The following is a 19,103-nucleotide window of genomic DNA, read 5'->3' on the forward strand; positions in this document are numbered from 1 at the left end:
GTTTTATTTATTTATTTTAAAGATTTGTTTATTTCATGTGTGTTTCTTAGACTATATATATTTACCACATGCATGCCTGACTTTAGCAGGGCCAGGATAGAGGGTAGGAGTCACTGCAATAACTGTAGTTACAGTTGGTTTTGAGCAGCTATGTGGGGGCTGGGAATCAAATTCAGATCTTCTGCAATAGTAGCCAGTGCTCTTAACTACTGAGCCATTTCTCTAGCACATATTTCCTTATTTTTAAGAACTCATTTTATTTATGTATGTATGTGCATGTTTGCCATTTATATGTAAATGCTGGAAAGAATCAGAAGAAGGCATTATATGCCCTAGAAATGGAGGTACTGGAAGCTGTGAGCCATCTCATGTGGCTACTAGGAACAGAACTTAGTCATTTTAAAGAGTTCTGTGCTACTGAGGCACCTTTTTAGTCCCTATTCGGTTTTACACAGTATACTATAGAATATTATAAAAGAATCCTATTGTATCAATTTTAAAAGTTAGAGCATATAAATAAGAAGTTACTAGTTGTGATTATTTTGAGAATGATACTATTTTTAACTTATCTTAATCATCTTATTTACGTTTATCAGCATTAAAAATTCCTTTTTTTTTCAGTATTGCAGATTTGATACATGGCCTCACACATTTCTGTCAAATGCCCTACCACTTCTCTCATTCTCCCACATTAACAACAAAAGATTTGCATCATCTCCTTTATAGGTACAATTACACATATATAATAATGCATAATTATGACACATATGTACATGTGAATATAGGTCATAACAAAGTCAGCTCACAGCGTCATGGGGATAGCTGTAAAAATGAGCATCCTATAGACTGGAAATGATACGCTAATTTTTTGAAAATAGTCAATAAAATCTATTGGATTAGATACTTGAGAAATGCACATCAATGAAAACTCTTCACATGTAGTTCAATTTCAAATGAGACTTAACTGAAACTGAAGCTGCCTCCGGACCTTATAATGTGTAAGGTTTCCCTAAAAGCCAGGCTACTAGGGGCTAGGCTTGCGCCCAGATTTCCCCCAGAAGAATGATACTTTAGCAGTTGGAATTTTATAACGTTAAAGTAGTGAACTTAGCGGGTGGGTTTAGCATAGGCATTGAGGTTATAAACTCCTGTATGTCATCCTTACTGGAGCTCAAGCTGCATTGACATTGATGCTTACACTGTTGACACATGTCCGCTTTGCCTTGTATTGGCTTTTTTTTTGGATTTCCCCATTGGAAGGCACTTCCTTCTGCACTCCAGATCCCTAGTTCTGCTAAAAGCTTTTTACCCCAGGAAGTTTGTTTTCCTCAATCCCCAAAGTTTCTTCCTTTTTCTCATCTCTCCCTTTAAGGGTAACAAACAACTGTTGATGTGTACTGTCCGAACTTCAGAATATTGTGCTCACTGGTGCTCGATGCTGCCCTTCAGTCTTTCTTCACTTTTTTCCTTTAAATGATACTTTCTGATGTTGCTGTTGTTTATTTTTGAGATGGCAATTTGATTACAATTTCTCCCTTCCCCTTTCTACCTCTAAAGTTGAGTCTGAACCCTCTTAAATGCCCTTTCCCACTCCCCTTCAAATTCATGCCTTCCTTTCTCATTAATTGGTATTGCATACATATAAGTGTGTGTGTGTGTGTGTATCTGTATGTGTTTCTAAATATAACCTGTTATATTTAAATTCTTTTAAACACATTTGAAACAAAAAATACATAATTTAATAAGCATTAATTTTATTAATCCATGTTATTTAAACTGAAATATACCCTAACACTTCTTAGCAAAAAGTCAAATATCCCACATGCATCTTTAAATACAAAGGTCAGCATACAATAGGTGTTCTACATGAATGTATTGCTATGAAGCTACAGAGAACTGAAATACAAATTCCCAGAAATCTGTCCCTGAGAGGAGAAGAACCCACTTGAGGGTCCTCTGCACTTCTGATCAGGGTCTCAAGGACTCACAGAAATCACAGTCATGCACCATGATCAATTTTATTGTTGTTGAACTGAAAGGGTAGGCTAAAGAAAGAAACAAGAAATGCTTTTTCTAGCCGAGAGAGGTGGAGGGCCTGGCCTTCCTGGAATTCATGAGTTTATCTGGAAAGGTTGTTGTAGCTATTTGCCCTCCTTTGTGCCCAGTTTCTTAGCACTCTTCTTCTTTGCAGTGGTAGGTGGTACTACCCCTAAGACAGCGAGGTTGTGGGTGATGAATTTTCTTACGGCTGACAGTGTTCTGGAGCCTCAGCCTTTTCGAGTGGGAAGAACAGCCTGCTGAACAAGAAGTCCCACAAGAAGTTGAACAGGTACTCAAACAGAGGTTTGGGCCTTTAGGAGGTGAATATATGGGAGCATTTGGCAGCTCTGAAAGTTGTGACTTCTGCTGTGACATTGCTCAGCTAAAACGTTAAATCTGAAAACAAAACAAACAAACAAACAAACAAACAAACAAAAACATACTGAAATACCAGAGACTGGGAAGTGTAAGTCATTCTTCTCAAGATATATGAGGCTGGCAGCAGTGGAGCCAGCATTAGCACTCAGAGAAGACTATCGCAGGAGGAAGAACAGTAGTCTCAAGGATTGAACATATCAGAAGTAAATTCTGGGAGAAGTTCTAAGAATTTGTCAATTATCAAGTTAGTAGCTTATCCCTCTCCTATAAAAGAAACAATAAACTTAGCTGAACTAATAGGACCCTTTCCCCAGGGCTGATGCCCACCATGGTCAGCTGTAAAGAACAAGCACATCTGCTTTTGCATTAATTGGTTTCTGGCCTCAGTTTTCCAACCCTATGTGGTATGTCTTTGCTGTTTCTTCTTCCATCTAGACGCTGTGGGTCTGTCTCATGTTAGATCATTTTAGGCTTCTTGGCATGGATTTCCAGCCCTACCCTTCTCCCTGCTACAAATCTTTCCTACCTGCTTTAGCAAATTGCTGGGAGAGACAACAGAGAAGGTCAAAACCTCCTTAGCAAAGCCTATACAAATGACACCCAAGTGCCTCTTCACCCCGAAATAGCCTTACCTTCCAGGAAGGTGAGTAGACAAGTCACCCTAAGAGGAGCCTGAGGTTTTATGGGACTAGGAATGACGATGCTGTTTTATACATCCTCCAGCTGAAAGCTCTAGGCTACTTGTTATTGAAGGGCTGTCATAGAGTGGATGATCTATCGAGGTATTTCATAATTCCAAAGGCAAGATTTCTCATCTGTATACAGCTGCGGTGCATTTCAAAGGGAATTCCGGGTAAGCAACCGATGAGAAACCTGAAGCCTTCAGGCTAGCTTACGTAGAAGTGAGTACACTGCCCAAGTCCTGTGAGATAAGACAGGATGGGAAATTGGATGAGGAATGCTTCTGAGTTTAATATAGAATGAAGAGGAAAGATAGTCTTCCGTCTGTGACTAGAGTCTGAGGAAGTTCCTGCTTTTTCTCCTGGCACACAGAACTGAACTTCCAGCCCATCACCTTGCACCCCAAAGGACTTACCTAATTTCATAGTCACATCAGAGTCCTCTGTCCTCTGAACTCTGTGGACTCTCTCGAAGACCTGTTGCTGTCCTAAGACCTGGTGACCTAGGTACATATCTTATCTCCTCTAGCAAACTGTTTCTGAATGACAGAACCCTTGTCTTTATCACTTCTGCATTCTTAGAGCCTGATGTTATCCCCAACACACACTAAAAGTCCTCATTAATGTTTGATGAAGGGCTCGATTTACCTGACTTTAGAACAAAGCTTCTATCTCACAGGAAGAAAAGTAGGAATATAAAACCCAGCTCCTTTTCTTTGTAGTTAGATGTTCACTTTATTCCCCTATTGTGAACACCCTTTCCAAATCTGTGGGTCTATCTTGCCATATACAATAGACTGAGAGCAGGGAGGAGAAAAACCATTCATTAATGGCTGTCTCTTAAATACAAATAAGAATCTGCATATTGATCAGGACACCCACAGGGGGAAAAAAAACTTTTACAAAGTAAAGTTTTTCTTGTTCTTTTATGAAAATTGATATTATTCCATGTTTCTTTTGTTAGAGTGGCATTCGTCTCAACTAAATACTGTTTCTCATTTCTAGATGTTTCCATCTCAGAATCACTGTTGGTGTGTACCTCTCATGATGATGACCTTCTCAGTAAGTCTTGATAGCCTCTAATTATCCCTACAAAGATATTGAAATATGGAAACAATTGGCTAAGTGATGAAAGGTGACATCTGGTTGAACAGTCTTCAAAGACTCCAAATAAGATTGCAAACAAAGCTGGGCATGATTGGGAGGGGGTGATAAGGAGTAACACAATCAGAGGAATTGCTTTTGAAAGGCTAAATCCAGCAGGATCAGGTTATTGAAACTTATCTGTTTCTTCTGACGAGGTTTTGGGGTGACGTTTGGATGAAGGTAATTTAAGAAAACACAGCAGGTAAGAGGATGGCCTGAAGTTTATCCCATCCCATAAAGAGAGGATCCTGAAAGGAGTACAACAGGTTTAAATTTCAATGATTAAACAACATCTCTCTTCACTTCTGTGCCTTTCTTTCCTCACAGCTCTGTCAGGCAGAAGAAACCTCTAGTTGTTCCTCTGCATGCTTCATGCTCACTGAGCCATAGTGGGAAGGCAGAATGACTGATCCCAGTGCATTTCTTTTCCTTTCCCTACCCAAGATCTACAACATACAATTTCCCCTCATGGAGATCTCATATACCACAAAAGCATTTATTTGAATTTAACCAATAATCACCCATTCATTATGGCCCCTCTATACCAGGAGCTTTGAGTTCCTTCTGAGATTTTTGCCATTAGTATTCTGCTCTTGATGACTTAGGTATACCTGCCTATTTTATATATTTTCCAGTCTATACATTATATTAAAAATACCTATAGAAAACTCTAAGTGCAGTTAGTTTCATCACAGTGAATCTCACCAACATGTACAAAACTATGGGGATTGATTTTAGAAGGATTTTCACTTACAATAGAGGGTATTGATCTAGGTTTGCCTAGTCACTTCAGAACCTCTTCCAGACTTCAACCTGTTCTATCTTCAAATTGACTTATACTTACACATCTAGCCACTAGTACATTGGGATACCAAAAATTTAGTATTCTTAAATTTCAACTCTACCTCTCATTCTGATTTAGATGTCTAAGAGTAGAATTCCATAGTTTGATAGTAAATAAAAAGCTACTATGAATGTGATGCAAGAAAGGACAGGGCCCCACCTCGTGCTTTAAGGAATTCTAGGGAGAGGAGGGATGAGTTAGTAAGTGATACCAGATGGTACTGAAATAGGGAAAAACACAACAGCAGGCACAGATTTGAGAGTGTGATTAGTTAACACAAATGTAACTAGTTAGAAAGGTTGATTCTGGAGAGAGGTGGTTCTCATTGCTGAGTTTGGTTTTGAGACAAGATCCTACCTCAAGAAGTATCTCTTCTCATTGCAACTCATCCTTGTGACCATCAAATTTTCCTGAGCAATAAACACCTACAGGTACATAGCTTCAAGTGAAGTTTCTCTAAATCTTACTTCTTTATATTTTTCTTTAGCCTTTGCTTTCTGGTTCCATGAATCTTGTAGATATACCAGAAGTAAGATTCCCACGTGTATCTTAAAAGTCTCTTTTATCTTGCTTTATTATTCTATCCACAGTGCCCATAATTGATAAATAACCTTCTATAACATGCTGATGTCTTTGAAGTAAGTCTAACCTCCATCATTTAAGGTTCTATAATTCTGATCTCCATCCTGTAACTTCAAGCCCTGTCCTGGTGCTTTATTTCATTAAATCCCCTTTGCTGAATAAGTTGATATGTAATACAGTGAATAAGAATCTTTTCTTTCTGATTTCTGGATGTCTATTTCTGTATCTTTCTTTTCCCTATTTTCCTATGCTTTCTCTCTCCCTGCCTCATCCATTTGTTTTCTCCTCCTTCATTTTCTTTCTTTCTTACTTCCATCTGCCGTGTTCTGGCTTTCCATTATCTAGTCAGTCATCTATTAATAGGCTGATTCTAGTTCCTTGTCATTGTGAATATAGCTGCAATAAAAGATGTAAAAATATCTCTGTGGCAGCATGCGGAGCCTTTTAGGTAAGTACCTAGGAATTATACAGCTAGATGATATAGTAGTCCTATTTTTAATTTTTTAGAAAACTTCATACTAGTTTCCATAATACCTGTATGTATTTATAACCCTACCACCAATGATTAGGGATATCTTTTTCTCTGAATCCTTGCTAATATTTGTTGTCTTTTTTCTTTGTGATTCTTACTGGAATAAGATGGTATCACAAAAAAATTTTAATTTACATTTTTGTTTTATTGTTTTTTTGCGGTTTCAAAGCCCACATCAGGCCCAGTTTCCCCCCCCCCTCTCTCTCTCTCTCTCTCTCCTGCCTAGTGTCATGATGTAAAGATCTCAACTAGTTTCCAGCATTCATGCTTGTCTTCTTTCTGTTGTGACGGTCATGGTCTTTAAAACGGCAAGTAAGCCCCTCTTTTATAAAAACTGCCTTAGTCATGGTGTCTTTTCACAGCAATAGATTAATAATTAAGAAAGAAATAGGTATCATGAGTGGGATTTTGCTGTGACAAGCCAGATCATGCTGTTGCTTTGAGGAATATGAAAGACTTTGGGACTTTGAACTAGGAATGAAGTTGAATGCTGTAAGTAGCACTTAATGAGCCTCTAATGGGTGCATGAAAGAAAGTAATTCTGAGTGAAATTTGGACTATAGAGGCCTGGTTCACATGTTTTCAGAGAGAAAGTTTATTAAGAAGTGGCTTAGAGACCATTCTTAGGATATTTTGGCAAAGAATATGGGTGGTGTCTGGTTTTCTCCTAATCATCTGCCTGAGACTAAATTGAAGAGTTTTAGATTAACAACATTGGCACAGGAGATTTAAAGATAGTCCAGCTTTGACTGTACCATGTAGTTCTTAGTGATCGATCACTCTTACGCAAATCTACAGTGAAAAGAGCAAGTAGGATGAAGAGAAAGACAGAATGTACAATTAGAGAAGAAAAGGAGCACCAGGAAATAAAATGTTGGATCCAAGTCCTGTATGCAAAGAAATAAAAATTTTGGAGAAAGGCCTGATTCAAAATGGAATAAAGGGAGTAGTGTTCTCAGGGTGAGACCTTGATCAGCTAAGCTCCCAATTTGTGAAAAGGAATTAAAGGAAGGCTTAAACCATCTATACCAGAGGGCTTACGCAAATGTAACTCAAAGGGGTCCCAATTCCAGCCCAAGCAGGTGGCATACTTTGGCAGCTTTGGCCATGTAGTCCTGGGTTTAAGGACACTGGAGTAAATTGGTTGTAGAATTGTCATTTGTGGTTAAGAAAAAACATTAAGGCCAAGAATGTGGTAAAGGAGTGCCCCAATGGAGTCCCAGAGCTTTAAGCTGTAAAACTGAAGCCAGGACTCTGTTGGATACTCCAAGATGTTGGAGATACTAGAGCTATTAGATATCTACCAAGGACATCTGCTAATAAGGTGTGGAGCCATCTCAAAAGAGAGAATTGTTTTATAGTCAACAAAACTCAGAGGAGTAGGAGATATGAAGAATGCTCTGACATCAGACATAGCGATACAAAATTGGAGTTTGACCTGCTAGGTTTCATTCCTGCCTTAGTATAATATTTCCTCCCTTTGGGAATGGTAATTTATATACTGTACCTTTTAATATTGAAAGCATATTATTTGCTTTTGTTTATGCTTTTACAGGGATTATAGATAAGAGATTGCCATGAGTCTCAGGGGACACTTTGGACTTTGAAACAGTCTTAAGAATTAAAGACTATGGGGGCCTTTGAATACATTTTGCATTATGATATGGCTACAAGCCTATTGGGACCAGAGAGTGGAATGTGATGGATTGAATGAGAATGCCCACATATGCTCATATATTTGAATGCCTGGTTCCCAGTTGGTGGAATTATTTGACAAAAATTAGAAGATGCATCCTTGTTGGAGTGGGTGTAACCATGAAAAAGAAGGATTTTTACTAAGGGTGGATTGTGAGATTTCAAAAGTTTAAGCCAGGACCAGTCATTCTGTCTCCTCCTAATGTTACAAAACAGACTGTAAAGCTCTCAATTTCTGCTCCAGTGTCCATGCCTGTCTACTTACTGGCATGATGATTAAGGAATAACCTCTAAAACTGTAATCAAGTTCCCAATTAAATTCTTTCTTTTATAAGAACTGGCTTGGTCATGATGTCATGTTATAGCAATGGAACAACAATTAAGACAACTAGGATGTTGGGCAGTTTTAAAAAACATTTAATGGCCTTTTGTGGTTTTTCTTTTAAGAATTAGAAAAAAATGGCATTTCTCAACAAAGATATTTGAAATGAAAAGTACACAGAAATAGTCTTCAAATGTTAAGAATAGTCATTAAGCTAGCCACCAAAACTATGCTTAAAACACCACTAACAATAGTGCTGAGGAAGCAAATGAAAATATAATGTCTTATCAAAAATATCAAAAAGGTAGAAATTATTTTTTAAATATTTTTAAAGACAGCTACCCTGTAGCTGTCTTCAGACACACTAGAAGAGAGCATCAGATCCCATTATAGATGGTTGGGAACCACCATGTGTTTGCTGGGGAATTGAACTCAGGAACTCTGCAAGAGCAGTCAGTGCTCTTAACTGCTGACCTATCTCCCAGCCCCTATTTTTCAAATATTAACCAGATATTCTAAAGTTCACAAATAAAATATCTGAAATGAAAATTCATTATAAGGGCTCAACATACATTTTAATATTAAGCAGAAAGCAATTGCAAACAAGGTAAATAAACAGAGACTCTGAAATGAAATGAAATGAAAAGGAAAGAAAAGAAAACAAAAGAAAAGAAAAGGTGAAGAATAGTGACTAAAGTCTTGGCAAAATCTTGGGATGTAAATTCACAAACACACACACACACACACACACACACATTGAGTAAAAGGAAAAAGGTAAGACACAGAGAAAAAGTAACAAAGATTTAAGACTCCCTCTAACCTTATTATAAAATGTAATTCATTCAAAACTGGACAAAATGCAGAAATCAGTGGATGGGAATGATACAGGAGCCACCAACTGGTTGCTAGGAATTGAACTCAGGATGTCTGGAAGAGCAGTCAATGATCTTAACTGCTGAGCCATTTCTCCAGCCCCCTTAATTTTTTTTTAATTAAGAAATTCAAATTAGGGGGATGGAGAGGTGGCTCAGTGGTTAAGAGCACTGACTGCTCTTCCAGAGATCCTGAGTTCAATCACCAGCAACCACATGGTGGCTCACAGCCATCTGTAATGGGGATCCAATGCCCTCTTCTGGCCTCTTCTGGTGTGTCTGAAGACAGTGACAGTGTACTCATGTACATGAAATACATAAATATTAAAAGTAAAAGAAATTCAAGTTAAAATAAACACAGAAACATTTATATTCACATGCATCTCAGTAAAGTATAGAAAATTGAGAAAAGGAGTGTTTGAAGGGATAGGTGACAGCAGTATCTTACAGGATGTTCTGATATTTATAGTTGCCTTTTCACCGAAAAGTATGTTGTCTCTAGGCATTGTGGTGGTTTGAATAAGAATGATCCAATAGGTTAGTATATTTAAATGTTTAGGGAGTGATACTGATTAAAAGGATTAGGAGGTGTGGCCTTGTGGGAGGAAGTATGTCAATAGGTGTGTACTTTGGGGTTTTAGAAGCCCAAACCAGGCCCAGTACCATTTCTTTCTGTTGCCTATGGTTTGGGATGTAGAAGTCTTAGCTCCTTCTCCAGCACCACGTCTGCCCACATGCTGTCATGTTCCCTGCCATTACAATAAGGAACAAAATCTCTGAAACTATAAGCATATCCCAATTAAATTCTTTCTTTGTAAGAGTTGCAATGCTCATGTTATCTCTTCACAGCAATAGAACACTAAGATAAGAATGTTACTTTTAAAAGGTTGAAAACCAAATAAATAATAACATCCAAAAAATGAAACACAAAAACGAAAATACAACAAACATTTAAACAAGCAAAACCAGAACTTTTCCCTCCAAATATTATTACTGAAAAAGATTGATAGAAAAATATTGAAATTCAATAAATGAAACTATAGATTTATGGTTAGTAAAACTGTTGAGAAAGGTGACAAAATTTTTTTCCAATGGGCTAGAAAATTTGCATATACTGCTCTTTCAGAAGAAAAAACTTTAGTTCCTAGAACAGACTTTGGTAGGTCACAATTACCTGTAAGTCTAGCTCTGGGAAGCTTGATGCCATTATCTCTCAAGGGCATCTGCACGCACTTGCACATTACCATATACATATAATTAAAAATAACGTTAGATCTAAAAGTAAATGTTAATTTACCAAGGAACAGTACTCTTTTAAAAAATACTACAGGGCAAATATAAAAGAATAAAATTGACATTCTTTTCATAACACTTCCAAAAATTAACTCAAAATGAATCAAGGATCTGAGAAACTCTATGAAGAAAATCTTCATGACCTTGTTGGAACATGCGATCTTGGTTCCTCTAGATCTTTATTCTTAAATAGACACATACCACTGATATTTATAGCATTCCCAGGCTAAAAAGATGAGAAAACTCTCTTCCTAAGAGGTCTTGTCTCAATTGGACCATTACTTCCCTTGTAGGAAACATAAATAATTTTTGTTTCCTTTTGTTTGTATGGCTTAAGAACTAGAACTGGCTGAACAATAAACATTATACCTGTTACTATCCTAGTTGGATTATTTTAGCAAGGAATTGGAAGATTCACCTTGTAAATGTGTGCTTGAGGTCCCCTTTATTACTGAAATAAAGTAAATATGCTTTATTAGCTATGCATTTAACAGAGGGATAGTATCTAGAATATACACATAATTCAAAGACCTAAACTTCAAGAGACCTAGTTTGTTTTCTATTGGTGTTATAAAACCCTGGTCAAAACCAACTTAGAGTGGAAAATGTTTATTTCATCTTGCATGTTATACTCCATCCTTGGGGTAATCCAAAGCAAGGACTGAAACAGAAACTTGAGTGTGTGTTTATGTGTGTGTGTGTGTGTGTGTGTGTGTGTGTGTGTTCCTAAGTATAACCTGTTGAGTCAGTATGATCCTACCTGTATATGTTTTCTGGCATGTCCATTTGGCACTGGGATAAAAATTGTGCTCTTCCCTGGGGAAGACTACTTCTCCTGCCCCCATCTTTACTCACTTGTCTATAGTTCTTTGTCTGTGGTTGAATCTCATGAATTTTCTCTGTCCAGTTTGGCATATTCATTGGTGTCATCCTTGTTCAGCTCGTGTTTGGGCAATAATGTTTGTGAAAATTTATGGGTGTAGCTTCTGATATTACCAGGAGACCCAATTTTACAGCAAGCTCTTTAATCCTTTAGCACTTACAGTTTTTCTGCTGCCCTCTTACACAATGTTCCCTGGGCCTTAGGTGTTTCTAGATCTATCTATTGGTACTAGGCTCCACAATTCTGCATTGCGATTGGTGGGTTTTCTATAGTAATCTCTGTTGCAAAGAGAAGTTTCCTTGTTGAGTGGTGAAGACTATATTTACCTATGGGTGGCTATAGGACAAATGTTTGTAGATTGTTATTAGGTATTATACTAGCTTAGTAAATTAGTAATTGTAGATTTTCCTTCAATAACTATGAGTTCACTAGCACTGAGTAGTTAGCTACGTTTCCAGGTTGAGACATACTCTACTTCTTACGTGGAGTTAGAAGGCTGTTGGTTGCCACTAAAGAATGTTCTCTTAGGGTTAGTGTGCAATGCTGGTTGTTGATGTTGTTCATGGGTGTCATAACTGGGTGGGATTTTTGGTTGTCTCTTCCCCTTGAGAGCTTGCAAGATGCTTCCTCAGACCTCCCTTATGTTTTTACCTTCCCCTCCCTTACCTAAAGGGTCCCCTTTTCCCATTTTTTTCCCCATCAGATCACTTGTATCATGCTATTGCCCTCTCTGTCCTCTCTATTTCTTCCAAACCCATCTATCTCAACAGTGGTTCTGTTTTACCTTCCTTGTTTCTTTAGCTACTACAGGTTATGTACTCGAACCTGAAGATTTAGAACTAAGTTCATCCAATAGGTGAAAACAAGTGTTTGCCAATAAACTTCTTATCAATCTTCCATAGACTTTACCCTGTGCTGATGTCAGCTCTCACCTCAAACTTCAGAACGATCCTTCCTGACTCTGAAGGAAGGATTTTAACCAATTTTTAACTATGCTGTAACATGCACATCTACCTATATAAGCATACATGCACACGCGCACAGGCACACACACACAAACACTAAGTGTGTGAAGGGTAGTATATGATCTATGGTCAATTAACAGTAGTGATGAAGATTAGAAAAAACTAACTGTAATTGCCATGACTAGGCATCAAACAAAATTAGCACTATTTGGTAAAATAAACCCAAAAAACTAATATAGGTTGTAAATGTATTGATTTTCAGCAAGTTCTCATATTGCAGAAAGACAGAAATATATTTGCCTGTAATTCTGAAATCATACCCTTATGACAAAGATTAATTCTCCTATCATTCATATTAACTCTTAAGGTCCATCTACCTCTCCACCTCTTTCTTGGAGCTTGACTCTATCTATATCTCCCCATCCTAGTCCTGAAGCTCTGGTTTATTAGTTCAAGACCTCTAGCCTGAAGGAAAAAATCAGAAGCCAACAAGGTTTGTTTTAACATATGTCTTGTGAACTTGACATTAGAAATAAGTATGTGCATATAGTTGATACGACAACCAGTTCAAATTTATCTATTAGGTTGGCTGAGATGTAGATGATAAATTCTCAGCATATTTGTATCTCAAAAATTTTAGTCTGCTTGCTTTGTTTGCATAATGCCAATGACTTCAATTCAGAATGTAATTTTACCACCTTAAATATTAGCTTTCTAGTTATGTGTTATCAAAAACTGGGCACTGACATGAATAAGATCTAGAATGGGAATCATGGGCCAATTAGAATTGATATATATGTCCCATGTTGTAAAGTTTTAGGAATGACTAATCATTTCTTTTGCAAGTTGTTTTGACTGTGTCCATCTATATAGCTTAAATCATTGAAATCACAATGTAAAAGAAAAATGGTTTATGACTCAATATGAATAAAAGATAATTTTGAATGAAACTTTGATATATTTGACACTATCTTACTTGGAATATACATTATACAACATTCATAAAATGTAATTTAAAATTGTTTGTAGCCCCACGTTGTGCAATGGCAGGTATATATTCTGAAAACTGCCATCAAATTATTTTGGTTACTATGTCATCATCATAGAGCAATATTACATACTTCACAATATCCTATGTGCTGTAATCTTTTGCTTCTAGACTACAAACCAGTGTAACACATTACTCTTCTGAATACTGTTCTGTAGGCAATTGTAACATGTTGAATATTTATTTGACTAAATATAAGTATAAATCAAAAATGAGTGGAACATGCAGGACTGGAAGGAACTCTGAGTGATGCAGTGAATACTGAGTGAGTGTGAAGACTGGGGGAGCCATGATAACACTGCAGACTTAATTAGCACCTCCCCTTAGGCCATTCTAAAACAAAGCCAAACGAAACCATTTTCCAATAATAAACTAACCTTAACTTATTACCTCTTTATTAAATTATAGGCATTTAAATCTTTTGTAACTTTTTTGTGTAATACTGAGATTTTGCTAGAAACAAAGAAAATATAGCTATATTATTTTCTTTCTTCATACACCTACTCTATAAACACTTTTCGTGTAATTTAAAAATTACTTTACTCTTATAATTCTTTTGTTAAAAATTAGGACACAAGAGAGGCATGGTAAAACATGTTATAACCCCAGTACCTAGTGGGAGAATTGTGAGTTTGGAACTAACCTACATTACATAGAAAATTTCGATCTAGTTTAGGCAATATAATTGTCTAAAAACATCAACCATGCAAACAAGTATGAAAAAAAAAGCTACAAAAACCTAAGACACAAAAACAAAGCAACAAAATTATCAATACCATTGTGTCCTGTCCCACTGAGAGTCTTCAGAGACACCAGCCTAGGTGGAGCTGACTCCTGTGGTGACAGCACCCTCTTCTGGATCCACCTGAGAATCTGATGATATTCATCTTGAGGACCCTTTTCAGAATGATTTATTTCTGTTTTCATCATAGATTTCTTTGTAAGCATAAAATATATCATGAACAGTTTCATCTTTTGATGAAAATCTTTCTGCCTTGGGGAAAAATTTGCAAATGTTTTAAGGAACTTACTTAGACCTTGAAAGCCTTAAATGTGGATTTTTCTTTGAAGTTAATTGTTTTCTACTCCCACAGTCTTTTCTATTTGTCTTCTTCACCTACACTCTCCCTGGTCTAGTTACAACAACTCCTCTTCAGTCCTGTTTTCAACACTCTGCCACCTTCATGCACACCTGAGCACAAGGTTGTTTTCTGTTTCAATCATAGCTTTGTTGATATTTTGCAACCTTCTTACACTTGACAAAGCCTTTGAAGTTATGTATGAACCTCTTCTTCCAGATGCCACTCATACATTCCTCAGTAACTTTACCTCAATCCTAACAGGTTGCATATATGCAGATATGATGGTGCAATCCCTCCATAGCTGCACCACTGTCTTCTCAGTCCATTGCAAAAACAGGATAGGCAAGCTCATTTGTTACTCCCTAGTATAGCTCCTTCTTCCAGTAGTCGAAGGAATTGTGTTTGAAGGGACAAATACCACTTTATGATGATGATGAAGATTACTCATGGAAGGAGCATGTGTGAGAGCATTACCAACAATACACAAAAAATTTTAAGTTGTTTTGTTCTGAGACACTTTGCATTACACTGGCATCAGTACCATCTCAGCAGGGGAACTGGGCCATTCCTGATGTCTTGCTTCTTAACTGTATGAAGTGTGTGCTTAGTGACATGTTGAATGGGCTGTGACTCTCACTGTGGTAGATCATGAATGATTTCTAGTAGACTATGGCACCACACTGAAGCTAGATTGTGATCCTTTCTTTACAAGCTGAGAAACTTGCTGTTGACACAGCCTGTTTATAGGTAAATATCTTTTCAGGCACTTATTTGCAGAGTTAGATAGGAGTCATCCATACCAAAGAGTTATGCTGACAATGAGCAAAGTTTCTCATCTGCCTTAATATCAACATCTACGGACTTCTTTCGCCATTTTGATAACAATTTCATTTTTATTTATTTTACCAAATTAGTGAGTTGATTACTTAAACAGATCCTAAAAATAGGTAGTAACTATTGGCTTTAGACATGCATGACAAGGAAACAATACCATAATTGATTGTTTCTTGTTAGTCATTTTGACTGAGGTTTATTACCAGGACTACTACCTAATATAGGCTAATACAGCTTTTCCCAAGGACCATGTTTCCCAGCACCTGGGTGGTGGCTCACAACCTTCTATAACTAAAGTTCCAGCAGATTCAGTGCCCTTTTCTGATTTTGACAGGTGTCAGTCATGCATGTGGTATACATGTACACATGCAGTCAAACATTCACACACATAAAATAAAGTTTCAAATATTTGTCAGTAAAAGAATTGCAAACTGAATTCACAAATGCATAAAAAATGATTATCTACTCTGATCAAGTAGGCTTTCTCATAGAGGTGCAAATATGGTTCAAACTACACAAACCAATAAAAGTAATCTAAGACCTCAAAGACAAAAACCATATAATCATCTCATTAGATATAGAAAATATTTTTAAATAAAATCTGGTATCTTTTCATGGTAAAAGTCCTGAGGAAACTAGGGATGTTATATAGGTATAAGAAAGGGCTTTCTGAATAGAACTGCATTTTCCCAAGAATAAGGTCAACAATTGACAAGTGGGACTTCCTAAAACTAAAAAGCTTCTACACAGCTAAAGAAACATTAGGTGAAGCAGAATCCCAAAGAATGAGAGAAAATTATTTCCACCTATATATCTGACAGAGGATTAATAAAGACAGGTCTCAAAAAAATCATCAAAAGGAAAAAAAGAAAAGAAAACAACAACAACAAACTAGTGATCTACTTTAAAAAATGGGCTTGAGATCTGAACAGAGAACACTGAAAGGACCAAATTTATCTAAATAATTATCTAAAAACCAAGAAATATATTTTAAAATGTTCACCATCCCTAGTAACTAGGGAAATGCAATCAAAACAACTTAATGATTTCTGTTTTACCTTTTACCGCAGGATGGCAAAGATTAACAACATAAATGACAAAAAAAATGCTGCAAGTGTCAGGGAAGGGAACATTTATTTACTGCTGGTGAGATTACAAACTGGTGTCACTACTATGGAAAATAGTATAGAGAACTCTCCAAAGGCTAAAATTAAATCTACCATGTTACCCAGCTACACTGCTCCTTGGCAAATGCTCAAAAGACTCCACACTTACAGATATTTGCTTATCCTGTTCATTGTCACTATTCAAAACAGCAAGGAAGTGGAAACAACCTAAGTGTCCTGCAACTGACAAATGTATAATAAATATGTGATACATATGCACTATGGAATGCTACTTAAGTATAAAGAAAAATGAAGTAATGAACGTCTCAGGTAAATTATGGAACCAGAAAACTTCATATTGAGTGAAGTAACCCAGACACAGAAAGAAAAACATTTTATGTTCTCTCTCATCTGACACTCTTAACTCCAAATCTTCAAATGTGAGTTCATATCCTGGAGTAACTGCAGAAACCAGGAAAGTGAAAATGTACTATTTCTAGGGTGTGGGCATGGGGAAGTACTAGAGAGCTGACTAGTAGGATTTATGTGATGACATTTAGATACGGGAAAATATAAGGGACTTAAATTAGGGAGTGGAAGAGAGAGATAAATACAGAAGAAGGGGGTGGAGAAGAAGAGCATAAAATAACAGCAAGAATATCTGAAATTGTCATAAAGAATCATACTATTAACTACCTAAAAATTTATAATACATGTAAATCTGTGTATACACACACATATAAACCATATATATATATATATATATATATATATATATATATATATATATATATGTATATATATATATGTGTGTGTGTGTGTGTGTATGTGTGTATGCCATTTCTTATACCATATGCCACATATATATAAATAAAAATTTCTCACCTCAACTGACAATATTTTCTCCAAGAGCCAAAAAACACCATGAGAACTCTTTTGAGTTGTTGGCCAAGGTTTTCCAAGAGACTCCTAATATATTTAGCCAATGGCTATTGCTTTGTTGGCCGATCAGAGGTAGAGAGTAAGTCTCTATAGCTGAAGGCAACATTCACTACAGAAAACAGGGCCAAGAGGCTGAAACTGACCGGACTACCTGTTGTTTGAAGACTAGTTTTCATGGAGACCAATAGCTCTCCACAAGCCTCCAAGGTAGGAAAGCATCCACTAGTCCTACACAGGTATGATACTGATGAACCACAAAAACAATCAGCATGGTACAATAACCCTAATGGTGCAGTAGCAGCATGTATACCTTAAATGGTAACAAACAGCTCTCTAATTGCACTTAAGATCTGCCCAACAAGAGAAAAATCGTGTCTGATACTGGAAACCTACACAACTACCCAAGGATAGTGATGTCATGGATCTCAGAGGAGAACCTAAAACTACTAGTTTACTCAACCAGCATAATCCCTAACTACTCTCTAAATAATAATAATATGTACTTACACCCACAGCTAAGAATAGTCATCTTCACCCTGCGTCAAGGGAATTTTGCAATAGACACATCACTAAACAAAATCACAACCAATCAAAACGTAGAGTTGTAGAGCCAATTCCCAATGAATGCATATATAATACAGTTTCTGTATCCTAAAGTGCAAGGATCATTGTTGAAAATAGGGAGGAGTGATTGTAAGTACTAAAGGAACAGGGAGTTTGCTGTGAGACTGTGTTTTCTAGCAATGTCAGAAGCTACATCTATAAAGACTGAGCAATAGGACTGCCTAAGCATGAGCTGAATAAAGACAACAGCACAGCAGACAAGCTAATGGGGAGGAGGAGCCCATGAGGCCTTAATCCTATTCAGAGATTTGCAAGTAATTTAAGGAGTGCAAAGACAGTGGACTACTAATCTTCCCTAGAAAAAATCATAACAATGGTTAGTCATCATTCAAGGTAAACTGAGAGAAGGATAAATGGGGGAGGCAGAGAGGGAGGAAGGGAGAGAGGGAGGGGATGTAGAGAAAGGGAAAGAACAGTGCTTCAAACAAGTGAAGTCTGTAATCATTTAGCACTCACATAAATTGCCCATATGCCATATATTTAGCAATGAACCATTCTTATTGCAAATTAAGCTGACCCCACCCTATACCTTAGAGCATGAAACAGGCTCTGACACTGACGAGTAATTATAATACTTGTATAGTCATAATGATTTTAGGAAAATTTAGAAAGCTATGAAACTTTCAAAGACACAGCCCTCATCTCAAAGGGGATAAGATTTAATTTATTTTTGGAGTGGCCTGGGAACACAGATTCGGGTCCCAATGAGGAAATAGTTCAATGAAGTTTCTATAATAACAACAAGGAATATCATTAATGAATACATATGGGAGGATCAGGTAGGTTGGTTACAGAAAAGTAGTGGAAACTCCTATGGCCTCAGATATTGCCAGAAATCATTGATTGGTTAACGCTAGTGGTTTGTTGCTATGTAAGAGTTCATGATTCACCGAAAAATGAAACCCCCAGATTCAAATAGTATGTAAATGCATAGAGTATTTTATTCTGGAGAAGTCCAGCATGCTGGGGTCTCCCATTACCAGAGTAGAGAGACAACCAGTGAGCTTGCAGACCTGATTTAAAGCAATTCCATAGTAGGTTACCTTTATGTTAATTTGTTGGGTCCATCTCTATGGACATTCCATTACCAGGGTGCTGAGGCTTGAGACTTGTTGGGGAAGTCTGGAAACTGCTGCTGAGGAAGTAACTGAGGGAGTCTGGAAACTGCTGCTGATCCCTTGTCCTTGCTTCAGGCCAAAGGGGGTAGTTTCTGAGTCCCCCCTTCAGTTCTTGGA

At 37.0% G+C, this 19,103-nt stretch overlaps 1 protein-coding gene across 1 annotated transcript; it reads right to left on the reverse strand.

The window, feature by feature from the left end:
* Positions 1–2,003: 2,003 nt before the first annotated feature.
* Positions 2,004–3,580, reverse strand: Lce6a (late cornified envelope 6A). The gene is made up of 3 exons (XM_021157181.1): positions 3,515–3,580; positions 3,051–3,340; positions 2,004–2,436 (listed from the first exon to the last, which is right to left on the reverse strand). The coding sequence occupies exon 3, from the start codon at positions 2,413–2,415 to the stop codon at positions 2,170–2,172; it is 246 nt and encodes an 81-aa protein (XP_021012840.1). The 5' UTR covers positions 2,416–2,436; positions 3,051–3,340; positions 3,515–3,580; the 3' UTR covers positions 2,004–2,169.
* Positions 3,581–19,103: the final 15,523 nt, after the last annotated feature.

This window comes from Mus caroli, chromosome 3, assembly GCF_900094665.2.
Source record: "Mus caroli chromosome 3, CAROLI_EIJ_v1.1, whole genome shotgun sequence".
Taxonomy (NCBI): Eukaryota; Metazoa; Chordata; class Mammalia; order Rodentia; family Muridae; genus Mus; species Mus caroli.

What these genes read in the sequence shown, in the direction of transcription:
- Lce6a (XM_021157181.1), bottom strand. Translation starts at nt 2,415, where the DNA reads ATGTCACAGCAGAAGTCACAACTTTCAGAGCTGCCAAATGCTCCCATA.